The sequence below is a fragment of the Vigna unguiculata genome, chromosome 1, assembly GCF_037176805.1.
Source record: "Vigna unguiculata cultivar grain cowpea cultivar isolate G323 ecotype 2 chromosome 1, ASM3717680v1, whole genome shotgun sequence".
NCBI classification, from domain to species: domain Eukaryota; kingdom Viridiplantae; phylum Streptophyta; class Magnoliopsida; order Fabales; family Fabaceae; genus Vigna; species Vigna unguiculata.
The window spans coordinates 39711360-39733730 of NC_140792.1; the positions used below are offsets into that span (position 1 = coordinate 39711360).

At 30.3% G+C, this 22371-nt stretch overlaps 3 protein-coding genes across 3 annotated transcripts; 1 reads left to right on the forward strand and 2 right to left on the reverse strand.

Annotated features, from left to right (window-relative positions):
• The first annotated feature begins 6288 nt into the window (after positions 1-6288).
• Positions 6289-12094, forward strand: LOC114184401 (dual specificity kinase 1). The gene is made up of 14 exons (XM_028071714.2): positions 6289-6985; positions 7106-7146; positions 7752-7821; positions 8133-8281; positions 8367-8462; positions 9318-9388; positions 9552-9613; positions 9715-9778; positions 9909-9993; positions 10353-10479; positions 10585-10658; positions 10738-10801; positions 10938-11071; positions 11251-12094. The coding sequence occupies exons 1-14, from the start codon at positions 6910-6912 to the stop codon at positions 11524-11526; spliced, it is 1389 nt and encodes a 462-aa protein (XP_027927515.2). The 5' UTR covers positions 6289-6909; the 3' UTR covers positions 11527-12094.
• Positions 12095-13562: 1468 nt separating this feature from the next.
• VPS2.3 (vacuolar protein sorting-associated protein 2.3) lies at positions 13563-17205 on the reverse strand. The gene is made up of 11 exons (XM_028057826.2): positions 17010-17205; positions 16817-16861; positions 16645-16679; positions 16510-16560; positions 16293-16397; positions 16100-16171; positions 14935-15006; positions 14752-14832; positions 14156-14191; positions 14008-14063; positions 13563-13881 (listed from the first exon to the last, which is right to left on the reverse strand). The coding sequence occupies exons 1-11, from the start codon at positions 17041-17043 to the stop codon at positions 13830-13832; spliced, it is 639 nt and encodes a 212-aa protein (XP_027913627.1). The 5' UTR covers positions 17044-17205; the 3' UTR covers positions 13563-13829.
• A 1012-nt stretch (positions 17206-18217) lies between these two features.
• On the reverse strand, positions 18218-21330 carry LOC114190829 (uncharacterized). Its single transcript, XM_028079881.2, has 4 exons — positions 21070-21330; positions 20828-20931; positions 20262-20361; positions 18218-18879 (listed from the first exon to the last, which is right to left on the reverse strand). Exons 1-4 carry the CDS (start codon positions 21131-21133, stop codon positions 18413-18415), a joined length of 735 nt encoding a protein of 244 aa, XP_027935682.1. The 5' UTR covers positions 21134-21330; the 3' UTR covers positions 18218-18412.
• Between the last annotated feature and the right edge of the window lie 1041 nt (positions 21331-22371).

Here is a 22371-nt window from a genome sequence, read left to right on the forward strand (position 1 = left end):
CCTCAATTCATTATCTTTGCAGCCATAATTAGAACAAGTCTGGACCGCTATCGATGTCGATCTTCCTCCTTTGAGTGAGACTCTCATTCTTTTTCCCCTCTAAATCATGTGGGGTTCTCAACCCACCAACCCTTTTCCCTCAAACTCTAATCCTCACACGTAGTTCTTAATTAACTTGTTCATGTTTCTAATACTTTGAGTTTAATTTGATTACAAAGTGTGAACTGTTATTTACTTTTGTGATTTCACACGAGTTTCATCATTTACTTGTGTATTTTTTATTTTTTTTTAAAGTTCAAGATGGAGATTTGAAAAGAAAGGGAAGGGAGTGATTGCAGATATTTTGTGGTTTCCTTTTTGTTGAAATGAAATTCTTTGAGAGTAAATATGAACTAGAGGAGATTGTTTTGGGTTTTGATAGAGTATATGATACCATTATTGGATAGGGTATATGATACCATTATGCGATTCACATGATGATTGATTGATGATGAGAGATTCAAACGGAAAAGAAATTCGTGACAATAACGATAATATATAAACAATATGGACGATATAATAAAACAATGTTTGACACGTTAAAAAAATTTAAAATTATTAAAAAAATAGACTATAACTAATAATTTTAAAAATTAAAAGACCAAACAAAATCAAAATTTAAAGAATCAATTCCAAATTTATGTTATAATAAAGAAATAAAAATATATTTAATCCAATTTAACTGTACACTCACAAAATGTATAGAATTAAAAGTTCACTTCCTTAAAAATATATTTAAACATTTTTTTAGAATACAGCAACACACCTATCATGGAATTCACCTTATTTTCTATTTGCGTGTTGCAATATCATGATAAAGGCCTTTATGAGAGTATGGACATTTGACTTCACCACATTCTGCGTTTAAAGTTACATTTTATATTATTAATCTACTTTCGATTTTTTATTATGCATTAAAGTCCCCTGGCATTATTTTATGCACTAGCGTACCATTTTTTCTATATGCCGTGTCGTTTAGGCAGAAAATTCTGAACTTCTGACCCATCATGCTACACAGAAGCACGTTTCAAGTTGCCAACCTCACAAATCACTCATCATTAATACCATCTTTATTTCTCCAGATTCTAGTGTCTCAAGAACCTTGCTTTTTACCAAAACTAAAGCTATAATAACTTTGTGTTTTATTAAATTCTGATTTATTTGTTTGGTGAAGTGAATTGGACGGTTGTTCTGTATTTCCTTTAGCCACAATGGATTAATATATAAACATAACTTTATCTTTATCTTAGGAGTTAACCTAATTGTAAAACACTTTATGGGTTTTATTATGTAATACAAAATCAATCTATATTGTTGGATTAATGTTGCAGGTGAAAATTTGTTGGATGTGTTGTCGCCTTCATAATATTTGCGAGAAACAGATAATAAGACAAGATTAATATCATCTTTTACATTAATAACTCTTTGATGATTATTAATATAGATGTTATTAAGTTTGCACTTCCCTAATGTGTAGCTAATTGAATACTCTCGTACGGGAAGTTTGATAATTTATGTAACATTTTAAGTTTAAAAAATTTAAATATTTTTCATATATATATAAATTTATATTTATATTATTGTACCGATAGGAATATTCATGTCTTAGATAAAAACAAAACAAACCGAGCCATTCTAGAGTTAGTCTACTCATAGGTAACGTCTCATCCATATTCTAGTCATTAGATGTAATAACATAAATCATATATAATATACACCATATTTTACATGCCAGTGCAGAAGAAAAAAAACAGTTTCTAAGATATAGAAGTTGTCAATTTAGGTATGATATTATTAGACATGTGATGTATCGGAGATGAAAAAATTATTATAAGAGATAATTTATATAAAAAAAATGACTGATATATGTTAATAAATATTTTCTTTAAAGGAAAATTTGTTATATGTAAGTGTTGTTGACTATGATCCAAATTAATTTGTAAATGAAAAAATTGTGATCTGAGTCGTATATTTATTTAGTACATACCTAGTTAAGTATGAAAAAAAATATGTTTTTCTATTAACTATCGATCTATTATGCAATTTAATGAATGCATGCTTTGTTAGGTTATCGGAGGAGTATATTTTAAAAATGTAATATCGATTAGTAGTGGAAATTTATGTTTGAGATTAAAATATTATATTTAACTTAAAATTTTTATTTTAAGATAATAAATTTGTACACCTTTTTATGTTGTGTTGTTCATCTTATTCTTTTTATGTATTATAATATCTTATATGAATTGTTTACAACTTAAGTCTCAACGTACCAAATCATACACTGATAACATTTCACATTTATAAAACACCCAAAAAATATATACATATAAAATTTTTAATAAGTTATTTATGATTATTAAGATTCAGCTTCATCATCTTATATTATCTCTCAAAACTATTTTATCAACACAGTGATGTATTGGTTATTTTAGATCGAGTAAAAGACTAAAATTTAGAAAAATATAATTTGTAATGAAACAGATAATTTGATATCCTACTTTTAAACTTTCTTTTATGTATTCTTTTAAAAACTTATATATATATATATATATATATATATATATATATATATATATATATATATATATATATATATATATATATATATATTCTCCTTAGTAAATTATTTTTCTCTCTATGACTTATTTTCTTTTACACCGATTCACAAAATATTTATTCGGTAGAAATAATTATTGAATCACCTCAATGCTTTACGAATTACAACCAAGTCACTTAGCATGCAAACATACACTTCACAAGCAATTCCAGAATTTGATTGAATCTTAAAACATCATAAAAACTTTTATTATTATATAGCAGTACTTCTTTCTACTCCATCATGAGTTAAAGGCAATTTAAATAAAATGCCCTCTCCTTTTCTTCCACTTCAGAGTCTTCTTACATAACTTAAAATTAAGACAATGTGAAATTTACTGAAAATCGAAAATTAAAATGTGAGTATAAATTTTAAATTGAATAAATATAAAATAAAATACTAAATATAAGGACCTATATAAATATTTTGTCTTCAAATTTTAGATTGAAAGTAAGGTAAATTTATTAAATGAGTTAGACTCATATATCATACATTTTCTCAGAGACCCGTTAAAATCTTCAACTACCTTTTTTTCAAACTTAATAATACCAATCATTCATCACTTCATGCCACTTTTCTTCTTTTTGTTATCTTCCATCTTAAAAGCCAAAATTCTCTAGAGTTACAGAAGTATTAAAATTAATTTCTCATTTAGTAAATTTCAAAAATTATAATAGAATAAATTTTGTTAGGTTATCATGAATATTTTGACCATGCATCAATTGGTGGAAATTTAAAGATCAGTTAAAATGAAAATATCAAACATAAAAGAAAGATGTCATGAATTATATATAAGCTTGAATTAATATATTAACTATATAAATATTACTATTTTTTTCTAAGTTTGTGTTTTTTGAGCAGCCATTACAATTGTAAAGGTTACTAAAATAACTTAGATATATCAAACTCCCACAAAAGTGAAATTAATAACACATCCATTTATAGTCTAAAATTGAAAATAAAAATTAAGAATAGAGATCTCTAAAACTTCATAAGAACCAGGCACATTGTTATTCTTCAATATCTATAATCACTTCCACAATTAGGTTTTCAAAATTTTTATCTTATCTTATTAAAGTGTCATTATTCCCAATTTTAGGAACATAAGGATGTTTTTAGTTTTCTAGTACTATCAACACCTAAAATTTGGAGAAAAGAGTGACACAAAACACAACACAATCATTCTCTACCACATGATGCTAAGTGCCTCAGTTCCCATATACTAATCACCAACTATTCATTCCTCTCGTGTGTATTTTAATTTCTCATTTAAATTTTTACTTAAATTTTAAAAATTCTTATTATTGTAAAAAACATTGTTAAACATACATTTCATTCTTAAACTATTAAAAAAATTATGTTTGATCTTTAAACTAGATTATGAAGTATCTAGTTCTTGTATCTTATAAAAGTAATATAAACTATTACCTCTAAATGAAGTTTTACAATAAATATGTGTAGTTTATTAAAAATATATTTTACATTATATTTATAAAATAGAAAATTAATTATTTTATAATTTAATTTATAGATATAACACAGTTTTTGTAATAACTTGAAAAACAAAACTCTAAAACATATCAATACAATATAGAAAATACTTATTTATTACAAAAGGCTGAAATAATTTTTTTCCCAATTGATTGCAATCGTGTACTCTATAATGGTACACAACCTCCATCATTATGTTTTTGTTTGGCCAATTCATTAATTACTATTTAGCTTTTTTCTTGAGTGGAATAATAGGAATTATGATGGATCCCACGTTCCTCTCTCTCTATAAGTCACTTTTTTTTTTCGTCTTCCAATTATTGTTTTTATATAATAAATGTGTCCCATATCTACACGGGTATAGATTTTATGCACTCGTGACACCTTCATTATACAAAACTTTTGAAACTTCACCATTTTATTTTCACAATAACAATACATATTTTTTGTTTTTTGTTGGCATTGAACGAAATTATGTTCCTTCATCATATTTTTTTTACTTTATTTAAAACAAGATTAAAATATTATTTTTTGCAAGTGATTAATAAAGACCAGTATTGATTAAAATTAACACTTGAATAGAATGGGGGCAATTTTGCACGACAAATCAAGTGAGCGTCATCGTTTATCTACCATCATTCATACGCTAAATATTTTCACAAGTTTAAATTTGAAATTGAGAAAAGTGAAACCAAATAAAAGAAATTAAGTTTTTGTTTATAAGTTTTTTTTTTGAAGATTTTTATTTAAACATTAAATCATTGTTTATCGGTAAAAGGTTTCTTAAAAGAAAAAAAAAAAACACTGAAAGGTTTCTTAAAAAAAAGAGTAAAAGGTTCACGCAATTTTGTATAGTAGTGAGAGTAAAATCTTAAAATTATTCAGATAAAAAAAAGTTTATTCCATTGATGTTAAAAGTAATCCGAAAAACACTTCTCAGCTTTGTGTAGCTAAAAATACAATATTCCTTAAATTAATGAGTTAGCTTAATTCACTCAATTGTTGAAATTAAGGTAATTTCAAAATATCAAACTCCAGGTTATAAACTTCTATTAATTTTATAATAACAATTTATGTATTAAAGTAAGTATGTATAGAAGGAGGACTTTTAAAGATTTTGATTGGAGAGTAATTCTTTTATAATGTGTCATGATATTTTTGATCAATAATTTTTTTTTTAAATTTTTAAAAGGAAATAACGTGGATGCTTACAATTTTATACACGTACATTCGGTTCAAATTTTCTTATGAAAGAAATCATTGGGCTGAAATATTCAATTAGTTTATTTATCATATATATATATATATATATATATATATATATAAATTATGAATTCACGAGGATGAATATGCATTATCCGTATACAGCTATAAAAACCAAATTGTATAAAAGTCAATTTGGAAATAATGTTAAGTATTGACTACAGAATGCAGTGTTTTCTCGTTGCTATTTCAAACAGTTTTAAAAAAAATAAATTCGACAAACAGTTAATAACTGCAATTTGGTTTCACAACTAATTCATTAACTTTTAAAAAAAATATTTATCTTCAATTTGTAAAGCTATTTTAATTAATATTTATAGTTCCTTTTTAAATTTATATTGGAATGTTTAAAATAATTTCACATAAATATACATTATTCCTCAAATAATAATGAATTATTTTAATCTGTAAAATGTATATTTAATTTTTTATATTAATTGAAAATTGATATATTAATTTATGATGATTTTTAATGAGTTTAAATCATTTTAGTTATTCCAATAATCAATTATAAATATATAATAACAATTATTAAAATATAGTTATTATTTTATAATAGACTATAATCATAATTAATTTCTGTTCGGATAAATTTATTCAAATGAAAAGATAAACATGAGATTGTAAACAATTTTTAAGATTAAAAGAAGAGGGAATAAATTTTAGTAATGAAAAAAAAGGAAAGAAAGAAAAGAAGGGAACGAGTTTGACTAGGAATGGGAGAGGAACATAGAAAGAAGAAATCGGTTAACCTCGTCTTGTCATAATCTACAAATTTTCTTTTGGAACACAGTTTCACTGAAAAACAATAAAAAAACGAAGATAAAAAAGGTAAAGAATTATTAAAATAAAATTTAATTTTAAATACAACCAAAACACACCAACGATTACTATAATCTTGCCAGCTTTTCCTTTTCTCATTCTCTCTCTGTCTCTGTCTCTCTTTCTCTCTCCAAAGTCCATACTTTTTTGATTTGTGGAATTACTCTAGTTCCTACCTGGTTCAGCACAGCCTCCACAATCTCCTCTTCTTGGTCTTTCTCTTTTTGTATTTTTACAATAAAAAGATTCAGTTTTGTGTGTTGTTACTGATACCCGTTAGCATTTTGTGTTCTGGGTCAATGCGGTCATGTTCTTTGCAAATTAGGGCTTCAATCAGTGGTCTGGGGTGATCGATTCTGGTTTATGTGTGGATAAGGAATGTAGTTGGAGAAGGTGGTGTGTATTCTGAATAATAAAGATTTCATCTTCATTGTTGGGGATGCTACAAATTTTGTAAATTTAGCACCTTTTTTTTATTTGCCCCTTATCCTGGATTTGTTCCTTATTCCCCTTTGACGGCTAATCGGACGACTAGATTAGGAAATCTCATTGGATTTGAGTGGATGCTCCAATAAAGGTTGGAATTTTGACCTGGTGGACCCCTGGGTGCACATAATTTGGTGGTGGAATTGGGAACAAATCTGAGCAGAAAAGGATCGCTGTAGTTACTGGTGAGGGTGTATTGAAGCTCTTTTAGGATGGATCATGTTATTGGTGGGAAATTTAAACTGGGAAGGAAAATTGGGAGTGGGTCTTTTGGGGAGCTTTATATTGGTATGTTCATGTTTTTGCCCTCTTTTTCTTTATTACAGTAATTATAATCTTCCTTTTGCAGCATTTTCATATATAATTATATGGTTTGTAACGTATTTTTGTTACTATTATCTTTGTCAGCTGTTAATATACAAACTGGAGAGGAGGTGGCTATCAAGCTGGTATGTTAGTTCTCTTCAAGATTGTAGCCCTCTTTTTGCGTCTGGATGTGGCAGAGTGATTATTAGTTAACCCTTATATGAACTTGTAGAGATCCATTTATGTGTTCCTGTTTCTGATTCCATTTGTCTAGTATGTGCATACATGAACTAGTCTGTAATTACCTTGATTTAATCTGTGGAACATGGCTTTTAGACAGTATAATTGTCTTCCACTCGTTGGAGTGCTTCAGAATTCTCCAAATTTGTTTTATCAATGTTCAGAGAGTTCTAATAAGGATACTTGACATTTGATTTGAGATTTAGTTTATTATTGTCGGATTAACTAACAGAGGAAGTAGCATCTCTCTCTTGCACTTCTACTGAGCAATACTTACGGTTTTGAAGAAATCGAAAAGATTACTTTGTGCATTTCAGTGGCATGTGAAATTCTACATTATCTTGCTAGGGGTGTAGTGCACACTTTGGTTCCCATTATTAGGCTGCAGTTTATCTTAAATTGCTCAACATATTCTTTCTTCTGTTGTGTTTCAATAATTTTTTTAAGTTTATTATATTTGTCTGCTAATTATATCTTAACCCACTTATCCTCTCTATAAAATTTCCAGGAACCTGTGAAGACCAAGCATCCCCAGCTTCACTATGAGTCAAAATTGTATATGCTTCTTCAAGGAGGAAGTAAGTCTGAATGTCTATATCTTCTCTCCTTTTTTTTTCTTCCATTTTTGGTACTAGTTGTGTTAGGCATTAACTCATGCTAAAGTTTCACAATAAAATTATTTCTCAATCGTTCTGTTGTGTGTATGAGTGTTGCTGTCTTCTTGAGTGTGGAGGGTATAGTTTAATAGATATCCTGAATCTTCTTTTATTTATGAATCCTAATCTTTGTGGAAGCTATTCCCTCAAAGTAATGTGAGACTGAAAGAGTTTCAGAAAAAAAAAAAAAGAATTTTTCCTGTTGAGTAATGCAATTTGGTTCCTTCTTGAAGCGGGGATTCCTCATCTCAAGTGGTTTGGAGTAGAGGGAGATTACAATGCCATGGCAATCGATCTTCTTGGACCAAGTCTAGAAGATTTGTTCAATTATTGCAACCGGAAGTTAACATTGAAGACAGTGTTAATGCTTGCTGATCAATTAGTGAGTCCATATGTGCCATCATTTTCGAAGCAAAGTACATTACTTAGTGATACTGATGTTTGACTTGCTTAATACTGTTCTTCAGATTAACAGAGTTGAATATATGCATTCTAGAGGTTTCCTTCATCGCGACATTAAGCCAGACAATTTTTTGATGGGCCTTGGACGTAAAGCAAACCAGGTATATTATTTTGTTGACAGTGTCTTCTTTCTTCATCTTCTTCACCTTTTTATTTTGGAAGGTTTTGGTTGTTATTTCATCATTTTTCACACGAATGGAAGCTAAATAGCTCATTTAATTATTACTCAGACATGACGTCAAAGCACACTTTGGAGTTCAAATGTGCAAGACTTCTAACGTGTGTACCTATAAAAGAATTGGATTAATCTTTATAGTGCAAGAGAAGACATAAAATGGTGTTATGCTACTACGTATCAAAGGAGATAAATTTGATAAATTGAATTCTTCTTCACAGTTCAAGAGATGGCCTAAAATGTTGTTAAGCTACTAGTATCCAAGAAGATGAGTTTGATAAACTTGCTTCAGGAAGAAGAAGGAAAGGAGTAGAATGTTTGTCTTTGCTAGGATGAGGAAAGAACCCTAAAATATACAACTCATGAAAAACTGCGTGTCTGGTGGTTATTCTATTTTGTCCTATTTTGTACCTAATTGTGCAGTAGTGATTAAGTTTAGGTATAGGAGTCGCTTTCTACAACAAAGCATGAGACAGTACCTCACATGTCATGGTGCTTCAGATGTTGGCTTGTCATGGCCTCTTCCTACACCTTGAAACTCACGAGGCATTCTTGCAAAGTGATTGAACATTGCTTTGAGACAACACGTTTTCCTCTGGCTCTTTTCTTGTCATTTCAATGAGTTACTTTCCTTTCTTTTTGCCTTCAATTCTATTCCAGTGTAATTCTTTGGTGCCACTAAAATAAATGATTGATATATTCTGAATGAAACATTCTATTTGTTCATCCAAATTCCAGTTCTTTTAACTATGTTCATCTCATGCTGGATATCTCATTTCAGGTTTACATCATCGACTATGGCCTTGCAAAGAAATATAGAGATCTTCAGACACATAGGCACATACCATACAGGTAAATTTTATCATCATTATTTGAGGATATTGAGGTGTAGTATGTAAAATGCAGCATTTATCTTTCACTTTATTTTTTCTTTTAGTAATATAGTTCTATTTCTTTGTTTTTTTTTGTAAAATTCACATTTCTTTTCTTATTAACTGTTGTTTTTCTTGTGCAGGGAAAACAAGAACCTCACTGGCACTGCTCGGTATGCAAGTGTTAACACTCATCTTGGAATCGGTGAGTTATATGTTGTGAATTTTTGGTGGTTCAATCTCTTCCTTTTTTTTTTGTTGACAACCAATAATTATAACTCTTGCTTTATTTAATTTTGCTGGCAGAACAAAGCAGAAGGGATGATCTGGAATCTCTTGGTTATGTGCTCATGTATTTCTTAAGAGGAAGGTCAGACAATTGATAGAGACATCTACTTTACCCCCTACACTAGATTTGTAAATTTATTATGTTATTCTTAACATCGTTGATAAAAAAATGTTATTCTCACTATATCTTTCCATTGTACAATTTTTTTCAGTCTTCCCTGGCAGGGACTGAAGGCTGGCACCAAAAAACAAAAATATGATAAGATCAGTGAGAAGAAAATGTCGACTCCGATAGAGGTATAGTAATTAACTGGACTCAGTGCAGCTTTTGGATAAATTTGATAATCCCTCTGGATCTAGTGTTTTATGCAATGAATTTGGTCGGATGCTGTTGAATGGTGACTTCTAACGTGAACACTTATGAGCAAAATGAACTGCATGTTTCTCCTGTGCATTGAACTACATTTAGTTATCTATGAAATTAAATAATGATCCTGAGGTTAATTTTCACATTTTAAGTCTTAAAGTTGTATGTGCTTTGCATTCAACAATTGGCAAAACTTGCCTATTGTCTATTTTACCTTTCTTTCATCTCCTACTATAGCTTGCAATTTTGTTGGTCCTGTTTTATTGTTAATATTGTGCTTGTATGATAGGTGCTTTGCAAATCATATCCCTCAGAGTTTGTATCATATTTTCACTACTGCCGATCATTGCGGTTTGAGGACAAGCCTGATTATTCATATTTAAAGAGGCTTTTTCGAGATTTATTCATTCGAGAAGGTATGACAAACATGATATCGAACTTGCAGATTAGCATTCCATATATTCTGATGAAAAACTAGTATGTTAAATGAATGCAAATTGTTCTGGACATTTGTACTGCAGGCTATCAATTTGACTATGTTTTTGATTGGACTATATTGAAGTATCCGCAGATCGGTGGCAGCTCTAGAGGGCGGGTTAGTACTTTTATATCATGCTTGTTTGGAATTGTTCTTTCTACTTGAGGACACTCACTATAATTGTTTTTGACAACAGCATGAAAGTGGCAAGGCAGCTATGCATGCAGGACCATCTGTACAAAAGACAGAAAAGATATCAGGTGCAATCTCTTTCAGCCATTAAAAGCCATATCTAATCCTTTTCATTGTTCATGTCAATTGTGGTTGAACTACTGTACCTTTCTCAATTTTATTTTTGTATAGTCCATAGTCATTCAAATCACTTACTCATTTCAGTTGGGAAAGAGATTCGGGAAAAATTCTCTGGTGCTGTTGAAGCTTTCTCCCGAAGGAATCCAACAAGTTCTAGTCCTCGTGGTGATCACTCCAAACATAGGGGTTTTGAAGAAGGAGCAGCGCACAAAGACGTGGTAAGTTTTTTTTTTTAACAATTAGATTCCACTATTGTTTACAGAGCATGAGAGCTTTGTGAGTGTGTTGCATCATTGCATGCAATTGTCATCAATTTTTATGTTTGATTTTATAGTTGTGGAGTACTTATGCCTAAAACCTATACATATTGACATGTTAAACTTGCTTGTCTTTGAAGTATCATGATCAAGAGAAGGGACGAAATTCATCTCGATACGGTAGCAGTTCAAGAAGAGCCATAATCTCATCATCAACCAGGCCGAGTTCCTCCGGCGATCATACCGACAGTCGTACTAGCCGGCTCACCTCGAGTTTGAGCCGTCCATCTACGACACACAGAAACATTCAACCTATGTATGAGTCCAAACAACCAACGTACACACGGTCTGGATCTACCAGAGGCAACCGTGATGACCCTCTCCGGAGTTTTGAACTCCTCTCTATCAGGAAGTAACAAGTATATTTAGTTTCATGTGTTGCAAAAGACATTTTCTAAATTCTAATGCACCTGTTTCTCCCAGAACTATTGATCTCAAGCTTTATGGAATCATGTTCACGTATATTATTGCATTGCCATGAGGCATGAGGCATGAGGTTATAAGCAACTTCATTTGCTGTTACCATTCTGTGTACCAAGGTGGACTATTTTCTACCCCCTCCTAGATAGTGCCTTCTGAAGAAGATTTTTCAGATGTTGTATCATGTTCCTAAAACATGCTTCTGAGAATTCAACCAGGGTCCTCTCTTGTTTACTGCAAAAAACTTGTTTTCTTTTCTATAAAACAAAATAGATGAAAGTAGAGTTGTAGTTTATGATACATTTGTTGTCTTTTTGGCATTGAGACTCGACACTGCCTCTATCTATGTTTCCCTTGCTATGAGAGTGGAATTATTCATGTTAGAAATTGGTCTCAGCCATTTAGAGCTGTTTGAGATCTTTCATTCTCCATTTCTCCTGCAGTTGTATAAACTACGTGTAATGTTCGTGTTAGTTTTAAAATTTCTGGTGTTTGGTTAGTTGATATGATTTTCTCAAAAGATAAATTTATTTTCGTAACGGTTCTTAAATTTAATCATGGATGGTTAAGATTAAAGTATGCGAGTAATCATGTTGCATATTAAGCATTTGTTTTACTTCAATTTTGATTACCATAGTATTGTTGTATGATTTAAATTTATTCTTGTTTTTCTATATAAGTGACTCATTGGATACATTACGTTGAGTTGAAACTAGTTCATTAATTAAACATAGTATGTGTAGTGGTATTTCGTTAATTTTCGTTTTAAAGGTAAATAAGAATATTTATCAAATACAATTTATCCAACAGATTATTGAGGACGAGAATGATTTTCTCCCTGGACAAATATGGTATTTGAGAACAAACATGGACAAGTACAGTATTTCATTAATGGTTGTTATTTTCTTTACTGACTCTCTATTATATATATATATGCATTCTTAATATTATGCAATATTAAATGTAAAATTCTTTCCGTACTAGTTTTTACTAACCTAAATTCCTTTTGTTTATGGGTTAAAATGTTAATTCTTGTTTTTTCTACCAAAAAAAACCCTTTTCCATGTAGATATATGATTGTTATTAAGTTGGACATTTCTAATTATATTTAGTTATTGAAAAATAAATGTATTAATTTTAAAATAAAGAGACGTATATAAAGTATTTGTTGAATAATTGTTTTACATTTGTCCTTTTAGGTGTTGACAATATCTGATTCATTTTTCTTCATTACTAAGAAATAAAATTGAAAAAAGGGCATCTATTAAATTGAATTCGACATCGAAATTGGTTCGAGAAAACTAAATTGAATTGTACCATGAGTAAATTGAATGAAATTGATCTACTTTACATTGGTTAACTACTTGAATATTTAAATTATTAGGATTTGATTCTAAAATGTATTTCTAACCCCATAAGTTATAATTCAATTTAGTTTTAAGAATAATTCAATTTTTAAAAAGCAAACCATTCAAACAAAACAATCCAGTTTCTATTTTCCATTTTAAAGCATTGTTTAATTCAATAGTCGACCACATGGACTATTCTTTGAAAGTTTGATACACATCAAACAACTTGAATTTTATATATATCAAAACGTCAGAAGTCAAACTTCAATCACTTTAATTAATTAAGTGATGCGAGTCACATGCTACTAGTATCAACCCAAATTGATATAAAATGAAGCATCTAATACACTTTACAAGAATTTTACAAAAATCTCGTATAACGAATAAAAGAAGTAGCAATAATTCAATTTAACCCATAAACACTTTTCAACCTAATTAGGCACTAGTTATTTCTTAACGTATAAAACATTGTCTATGACAGTAGGTCTAAACCATGACACTAGATAATGCTTGATTTTGACACAAATGGATATTTCACATTTTAGGTAATTTATTCACGGTAAATCTTTGGGAATCAAATCTTGATAATGCAAGGCCTACATAGATCAACGAATCTACACATGTTCAATCTAAAAGCTTTTTTCGGCCAGCCACAGCATTAATCAACATGGCAGTTTACATAAAAATAGCATCAAACTACAGACTATTATTCTTTATGTCCCCAACTAAAACTTCTACTGGTAAATTGTCATCTCAGCAATTTTGATATATCATCATTCCTACATGATAATATCAAAGATTGTATGTACACACTCAACTTGTGAAATCCCAGTAAAACATGATCCAGGAATGATTTTTTGTTTAAAACTATCAGAATCCCAGGCAAAAAATTAAGGGTTTTTAAGAGCTGCCAAACGCTTCTCAAGTTCGTCAATGCCCGAGCTGCAGGGGCATTAAATAAACTTTAATAAAAAAATAAAAAGACTAAATTTTTATTTATTCATGCAAAATAGACACAATGGTCCAAGTTAGATTCCTCAAAAAAATGAAAAGTTAGACAGAAGATACCTGCTAACATCTTCAGTATTCTTTGTTCTAATTCTCCCTTTGGGGGCTGCTGATAACTGCCAGAGTTCAAATATGAATCACATTAGCTCAAGCAAAAACATTATGACAGATGAAAGGAGTGCAAAGATTAAGAACAGCTTATTCCTACCTGTGAGGCAACATCCACACCAATTTCATCCAGCACCTGTAAAGAAAGAGTTTAAGAGAAATTGTCATCAATTTCTTTTCTGTAATTTGAAAAACAAATGTCATCCCCAAACAATAAGACGTTCACCGTCTGCCCTTAAACCTTGTAAACTATGCCACAAGAAAAATAGTTAAGAATTCTAGAAGTTGTTTCAGATCTTCTGAGAAGGAAACATGATAGTAAAAACACCATGCTCTTTCTCTTGAGAGACATTCACCAATTACTCCTTTACTCGTCTCAATGAGATTATGGAAGGACTAGCCAAATGGCATCAATTGATCAACCTAGTTCATTCCACCCAAAGGATAAATAAGGCTTGGTGATTTTTTTTATTGATTCTTGACTGCCCTGAGTGTTGTTGCTGTGGTTAGGACCTAAAATTGGACCAATGATTCTAGCACCCCCAACTAATCCTCAAGAATTGTAACCCAAGATACAATTGTTATTCCTCCCAGTAAACAACTTTATGTGAAATAAATGCCATGTCAAATATAACAGCAGTCTTAAATTATTTGAAAAAATAGTTTTTGAAGTTGCAATAGAAGATAATAGAGTACCTGATTTGTCAGCTCATCAGTTTCCTCTTCAGCTTCATCATTATCCAAGGCATCATCTATGGCATCTGACATCATTTCAGTCTGCTCATAAATTATATAGCATTAAAGTCCGTAAGTTGTTGAAACAAAACAATGATTCCTGTTTTTTCTAACTTCAAAAATTAGTAAACCAAAACATCTTACAGTCATATCCATCTGTGCTGATTGTTTCTGGAAGTCCTGTATAATTTTAGCCTGCTTAGCTGGCTCCATTTGCTGCAATGAATCTTCTAATTTAGCACAGGGTAAAGATAATAAAAATGGAAGTAGAGTTTAAAGACTTCGATTTCAATGTGTTTTCTTATTTTTTTTTTTAGAGTAAGATAGAAGAAGTGCTGTTTCTAGACACAGCATTTTTCCTTTGAGTTTCTCCTCAATGCGGGATATATCCACATCATCCAATTTTATCTTCTAATTCTCATTCCCTTCCCTCATGTGTGCATGTGATAGGAGGGGAGAAGGAGGGCATTAATATTTTTGCAATAATTTAGCAAAAGAATAATGTCATGTCCTTGACTATTGTGTGTAATAAAATCTAACAAACCCCTCAGTAAACCATAAATATGAATAAATTTTATGCACCAAACCCTAAAATTTTTACAAACTTGCAGATGGATCCATGAATAAACATCAAAATACATTCACGTTCACATATCTGTATTTTTGAAGTATAGAAGCCTTAAAAATTCTAGTGCAGCCAAACATAAGTCATAGAAGTACTGATTGTAGGCAACTACTCATCACTTTTACTTAGTAATATTGAAGAAGTATGCCATTAATGTGGATTTGCAAAATAGCAACTCTATATTAAGTTTCATGAATTTTTCTACATATCCTGCATGTATCATATCCTATAGAAGTAGTTGTATTGCATCACTACATTGGATCCATATAGTCTTCAATACACATGTAACATCTAAACTGATATTAGACTGATATTACTCTCACTCACGCTCCATTCACAATAAAGAGAACCCACACCACTCTCACGTAACTGCAAGATCACTCTAGTAATACTCACAACTTCAAAGGAAGATTGTAGAGGTTTTACACCAAACTAGAAAACTCTCATTGCCCTTTAAAAGCATATACAAGGCCTATTAATAATTCTGATTCAATCAAAACCAGAATTAACTCAACAACAGAATTACTGAATTCTGTTTTACAGGTAGTTATTATAACAACTATTACAACACATCATATAAATGGTTTATAGATAAACCTAATCAAATGTAGCTCTCATGGCCTAGAAACACATATACTATATACGGAAAAGGTACATATTTAAGTATAAGACTGAATGTGCAACCTTATTGATAGCTGCCATTGCCTTTGTAGCGCCTTTCATGCCAGCCGCAACAGAAGAATGTGCATGCATCGCCTGCATCAAATTACAAACACAGCAAATACAGGGCAAATAAATCATGTACCTATTCAATTTTCAAACACAAGTAGCAAAAGAAGACAAATAAACGCATTAAAAAAAAACAAAGGCCCCATACCTGCGTGTGAGTTGCTATGCCTCTCATCTGAGCTCTACTACCTTGAAGATTGGCAATTTGTTGCCTAAGCCTGACCAACTGGCGTGCTAGAGTTTTAGTAGCTGCCTGAAAACAAAACACTCATGTTTAAACTCTGAACAAGTGATCAATGTCTGCAAACAAACGCAAAAAAAATAAAAAAAGAACTCCAACTATGAGCATGAAATGCAGAGGACACCTCATTGCCTGTCTTAGCAGTTCTCTTTATCTCAGCAAGAAGCTTCTTTTCCTGATAACACAAACACACTAAAGTTGAGGTTCCAAAACAAGGATAATCACATTAACAAGTTAAGTAACTATAAATATGACATACTTCCGATTGTAGTGCTCCAATTTCTTTCTCCACACCTGAAATAAGAAAACATATTATTATCACAGAAGTAGAAATCTCACACCTCGAACTTATTCTGACAAAAAAAATGATCATAACAAAGGTAAATTGATCGATGAAAGGGTTTATGAGGTTGACTAAAACATCACATCACCTCTAGTAGCGTTCGCCATTTCTCGTTTACTCTCACGAAGGGCCTCTGCAGGAAATAGAAACAAGGGCTTTTAACCAAACCAAAACGTGAAAACTAATCGGCAACGAAAGCATCCCAAACATGACGCTAAATTAACTATGATTAGCCGAGAGAGAAAGCGATAATTTGACAGAACAAGAAAAAGAAGAAGAACCTTTGGCAGTGGGTTTCTTGGAGAAGATGTTCATGGCGATCGGTCACCGTGGAAGGGAATTAGGAAGAGACACGCACAGCACAACGATGGTAGTGGATAGAAGAAAGATCCTCGTAATTTGTTAATCCTAATTTTCATGTTTTTTAATATATATACTTTCTGTTTGTTTGTTATTTTTTCCTCTTGCACTTACTCATCGATTTCACATTTTTAAGATTTTAGTTATAGAAACCGCGTAGGTCTTGGTCCACCATTTTAAATATAAAAATTTAAAACAAATGATAATATTTATTTCCCTTTCCAAAATAAATTTGACATTTAATTTTGCACACAATTTAGTTAAGGGTTCACGCCAAGTGATTAATTCACCAATTATTTGTTTGTTCTATGGAAGACATTTCTACCATATAATCAATTATGAATTTTACTTTAAATCTAGTTTGGTTGATTAGTTTGAATTATTATAAACTTCATCACATATATTCAATTCTTATTAAAAAAAGAGGAGGAAGAAGAGGTAGTTAGAGCAAATATAGGTAAAATTAGAAATGATTTGGTAGATAGAGATAACAAGGAAGAGAGATAAACAAGAAAGAAATTATTTTATGGGCATCTTGATTTATTATGCGTTGTTTCCTTGTTTATATTTCTCATCTCTCAAGAAACCAAATGCAACTAAAATAATTTGTTGAATTGACATGGAATGGAGAATAAAGAAATGTCTATAATGTCACAAAAAATAAAATAAAGAAAATGATAAATGATTTCAAAAAAACTATATTCTATCGTTTCAATCATATTTCTTTCATGTCAAACATTTACAAAATTTATAATATTTCTCATTCAATTTATGTATTTCTGTTTTTTATTTTTATCCATTTATTTCTTTCCTGAAAAGGCACGTGTTCAAATAATAACATATTTGAATTAGCATTTTCATACTAAACTTTAAAATAAAGAACTTCTTTTGTATGTTTATCTTAAAAAAAACATTTTTTTTTTAGTTTTTGTGTTGGTAGAAAAAGATGAACCTATATATTTTTTGTTTTTCTCTCTTCAATTGGCACAATTCCACAACTTGAAAGGATTGAGATTCCCATCAGCTAATGTTTTAAGAACAACTGAAAAAAAGAAGCTACCACAAAAATGTTTGGAAAAGAAAACAAATACTAATAATTAAGTACATTAATTTCATATAAATTGGTTGTATCTGTACATAAAAAAACCATCAATAACTGAGATAAACAGGTCACCACTCAAAGCAGTGTTATAAAAAGATACAATTTTAGAGTTTGGAGAGAGTTCTAAATTCAACCCTTAACTACCCGATAAGCAACCTAGTATAGAAACAAAACTCTCTAATTTAGGTTGGAAAAAATTTGATTGACACTAGGTGTGAAATATCATTGTTCAGTTAGGATACTTTTGGTCGTATCTTCTTTAGACTTTGTCTCAACTTCGTGTCCATCTTCTTCTAAACACTCATGTTTGCTAGCTAATTTGGAGGTACGTCTACCATGGCCTTCGGATCTTGATCTTGCTTTGGCAGAGGCACCACCAACAGTGGAACCATCTTTTGTCATCCTGGGACGTGACTTTTTAGGCGCCAAATCAGTGTCTTCTTGTTGGTGGGAATTATCACCCGTCTGCATCTCGTGCTCGGTGTCTTTCGATGCTTGACATGAATCATTTGGTTGTTGCGATGGTTTTGATGTCTTTTTTGTACGCCTTGGTCTGTCGAATTTTTCCTTTGCATGAGACTCTCTTACATTCCCAACCGTTGAATTTGAATGTTTACATTTTCCCGACTCCAACGACTGCCTCTCATCACACCGACCTTTCACAGATCTTGAACTTCTTTCCATCGAATCTGCAAAACAAAACTCTTCACCTATTATAACACATGCAATTCCGAAAAACAAGCATTTTATGAATCGACGTCCATGAAAAGAATCATAGTTATTTTTCTTTTTCGTTTGTGCATGTTATTGTTGTAAGTTCCACATCAACCAAACACCAAAGATAAGGTCAATTTAGAATATATAAATGAGTATAAATATCATATTTTAAGTCAATTTTATAAGATTGAGTTAGGTTTAAAGTTCACTTCTTAATATAATATTAAAGTCTATTATAGTGAAATTTGATGTTTGTTGGATTTATTATTTTACCTGTTATCCTATTGTTATCGGACAATCCATTAATGTCTAGTCTTACGTTCGAAATGTGTACATATATATATATATATATATATATATATATATATATATATATATATATATATATATATATATATATATATATATATATATATATATATATATATATATATATATATCGGTGTGTTAGAAGACTTATGAGGGTGTGTTAGAAGTTCCGTGCAAACCTTACCTTACAGGTCAGTTTTATAAAGTTGAATTAGGCTTAAAGTTCACTTCTTAACTGATAAGTGTTTTGCTATCACGAGTTCAATTCCTGGTGAACAATTGTTAAGTTGCGGGTTATTGTCCCGTGGCGGTCACAATCAAATCATGACACTTGGGCTACACTTTTAAATAAAAAGAGTTGCGTCCTGACTATTAGCTATACCTTTTTATCTAGTGGTAAGCGCTTGATCCTAACCATTCGTTTATATTCAATAATTTCACCTAGAGCTGTCAAAATGGGTTGGAACTCACGAGCCAACTCGGCTCACCACGGGTTCAGGCCGGGTTGGGTTGAAATCTTTTTACAAATTTTAATACGGGTTGATTTTTGACCCGGCTCATTTAGAACCCGATTCATCCGGGTTGAACCCGTGGTGAGCCGGGTTGGTGATAAAAGGGTCACACAAGTGTTTTTATTTTTTTTATTAAGTTGGGTTTTATATTTGGGTCATGTTAAGTTGTTTTTTTATCCAACACATAAATAATTTGTATTTTTTTATTTTGTTTTGTATTTGAATTGTATTAAAGTTTATTTAGATTTTAATTAGAATTACAATTTAGTTTTGATTAAAAAAAATAAAAAAAATAATTTTTTTTAATTAAGTGAACCCGTGAGCCAACCCGTTTAACCCGCCAACCCGTGGTAGGCCGGGCTGGGTTCAAATTTTTTTTGCTCGCTAAAGTGAGCCGGGTTGGGTTGACTCATTAAATCATCAACCCGTGGTGGATTAAGCCGGATCGGATCAGATTATCCGTTTTGACAGCTCTAATTTCACCTAAACAAAACAACAAAACATATAAACATCATACTATATATATTACGTACCTTCAGAGGACCTTTGGATTGAACTATTGGATTCTTTGCTATGCATCTCTCCTTTACTACTGTGAGATGAATTCCCTGGGACAGATTTAAACTCGTTCATCTGAAACAAGTGAAGTAATGCTCCAATGGCTTCTTAAATGATGTAACATTTACAAACATTATTAATTAATATTTCCGGTTTGATGACCATTATTATAAGAGAAATTAAGAATGCACACATGTATTTATAACATTAAGTTTATGCATTGTAATATTTTCTCTCTATCTCTCTCAAGACAAGGTTAACAAAACCACTTTTACAATATTTGGTTCATACAAAGAGTAATTAAGTAATTAAATATGTTAATGTTCATTAAAAGTTAATTTATTGGATTATAACTCTTATTTTTTGACTCACATTCTTTATTTTTTAATGTGATTTAATATAGACCATTAATTCTTTTAAAGAAAAAAATAGTGATACATTAATTAATAATTCTAACTAAATTATGTCAAATAAAGAATAAGAGTAAAAAAATGAAAATTATAGGATTATTTTCGTTTTTTTAGGAAAAATAGAGAATTACCCAGGAGGGGTTATTGTCAGAGGGGCCTTGACCATCCCATCCAATATGTGCTAGATGCTTTACATCTGTGGGATGACCAATCTGAATGTCTGCATCTTTCTCATCTGCAAAGACCACATTAATTCATGTTTCTTCAACTTTTATTATATTTGAAAATGGAAATGGATAAAATAATTAACATGTTAAAAGTAATTTGAAATCAACTACAGTGAGGGAAAGAAAGAGCAATGTCATGCACGTACCGAACATCTGAGAAATGAATCTTAGACCTTTGAGGAGACCCTTCACCTTGTTGTTGTTGGACATGTTGAACAAATCTTATTATGCCTTCAATTTTCTTCAAACGAGTAATACGAATTCAGCTTTACTTAGACTTCACAAAAGCCTGGTTTGAATACTCTTCAGAACCTGAAAACATGGTGTAGTGATTTTAATGACATTTTGCAGAAAAGGAAGAGTTGTTTCAAAAAGTTGTGGCAGGTGTGACAACAAATGTGTAATTGGAAGAGTCTATTAAGAGTAAAAGGATGAATGCAGAAAATGGATTCTGTTTATAAGCACGCCCATTTTTACTTTGGTGAATTCATTGGCGATAGTTTATTGTTTGTTTTCCCTTTATTCAAAACCAGAAGCTGATCGAAATTTCCGGCGTGACAATATTTGGAAGGAATTGTTGTTTTCAATTTATCATATTTTTAGTTTGAGTCAGATGATTTTAACTATATCAATGTACTAATTTAAATTGATTTAAACTTACCATTACTTAAAATTTACTAATTTATTGTATGTCAGTTAAAATGACAAAAAACTAAATAACAAATCTTTTTGGAAGAAAAATAAGTATTGTGATGATAAATTGACAATAAGTAACTCATTTTTTAATTATTGAATAGAAAAAATATATAATCTATAATTATATACGAAAAGATATCTTTTTTTCTGTCCACATTTTATTTTTCTAATTTTATCCTAAATTATTATTTTAAAAATTAATTATTTTATTAATAATATATCTTTAACTGTTATTTTAAACATTTTTTATGTCTTTAAACTTATTTTCAAAAATCTTTTTGTATATATATTTTATTTTTTTAATTTTATATTTAACAATATTTTAAAAATTAATAATATATTTTTTATTAATCTTAATACAATTTTTTATAAAAATTAAAAAATATAATCACAAAAATACGATTGTATGTGTTTTCGCTACTACTAAATATAAAAAGAACAAAATCAAAACATCAATAAAATATCAAATAATAATAATAATAATAATAATAATAATAATAATAATAATAATAATAAAAATAAAGTGCAATTGGATCTTCTCTATTTGCTGTTTTCTATGAATAGCTTAAATTTTAAACGATGGGATCTTTAACAACACATCCTGCAGTTTCAAAATGTACCACAGGATCATGCCTCGTGATGATACTTATTATTAGTTGATCTTATAATTAATATTATTTTTCGATTAAAATTTACTAATATTTTTTAGTTTATATTGACAAAACGTTTTCTTAATATAGATGTTGAATGAG

Excerpts from the sequence above, each read along its gene's own strand:
- LOC114184401 (XM_028071714.2), top strand. The coding sequence starts at position 6,910 with ATGGATCATGTTATTGGTGGGAAATTTAAACTGGGAAGGAAAATTGGG. Across the intron at positions 9,779-9,908 it reads ATGTATTTCTTAAGAGGAAG|TCTTCCCTGGCAGGGACTGA; the intron begins GTCAGACAATTG and ends AATTTTTTTCAG. Across the intron at positions 10,659-10,737 it reads GTGGCAGCTCTAGAGGGCGG|CATGAAAGTGGCAAGGCAGC; the intron begins GTTAGTACTTTT and ends TTTTGACAACAG.
- LOC114190829 (XM_028079881.2), bottom strand. The coding sequence starts at position 21,133 with ATGTCCAACAACAACAAGGTGAAGGGTCTCCTCAAAGGTCTAAGATTC. Across the intron at positions 20,932-21,069 it reads ATTCATTTCTCAGATGTTCG|ATGAGAAAGATGCAGACATT; the intron begins GTACGTGCATGA and ends TGGTCTTTGCAG. Across the intron at positions 18,880-20,261 it reads AATCCAAAGGTCCTCTGAAG|ATTCGATGGAAAGAAGTTCA; the intron begins GTACGTAATATA and ends TTTGTTTTGCAG.
- VPS2.3 (XM_028057826.2), bottom strand. The coding sequence starts at position 17,043 with ATGAACATCTTCTCCAAGAAACCCACTGCCAAAG. Across the intron at positions 15,007-16,099 it reads CAATGGCAGCTATCAATAAG|CAAATGGAGCCAGCTAAGCA; the intron begins GTTGCACATTCA and ends GATTCATTGCAG. Across the intron at positions 14,064-14,155 it reads GTGTGGATGTTGCCTCACAG|TTATCAGCAGCCCCCAAAGG; the intron begins GTAGGAATAAGC and ends GAACTCTGGCAG.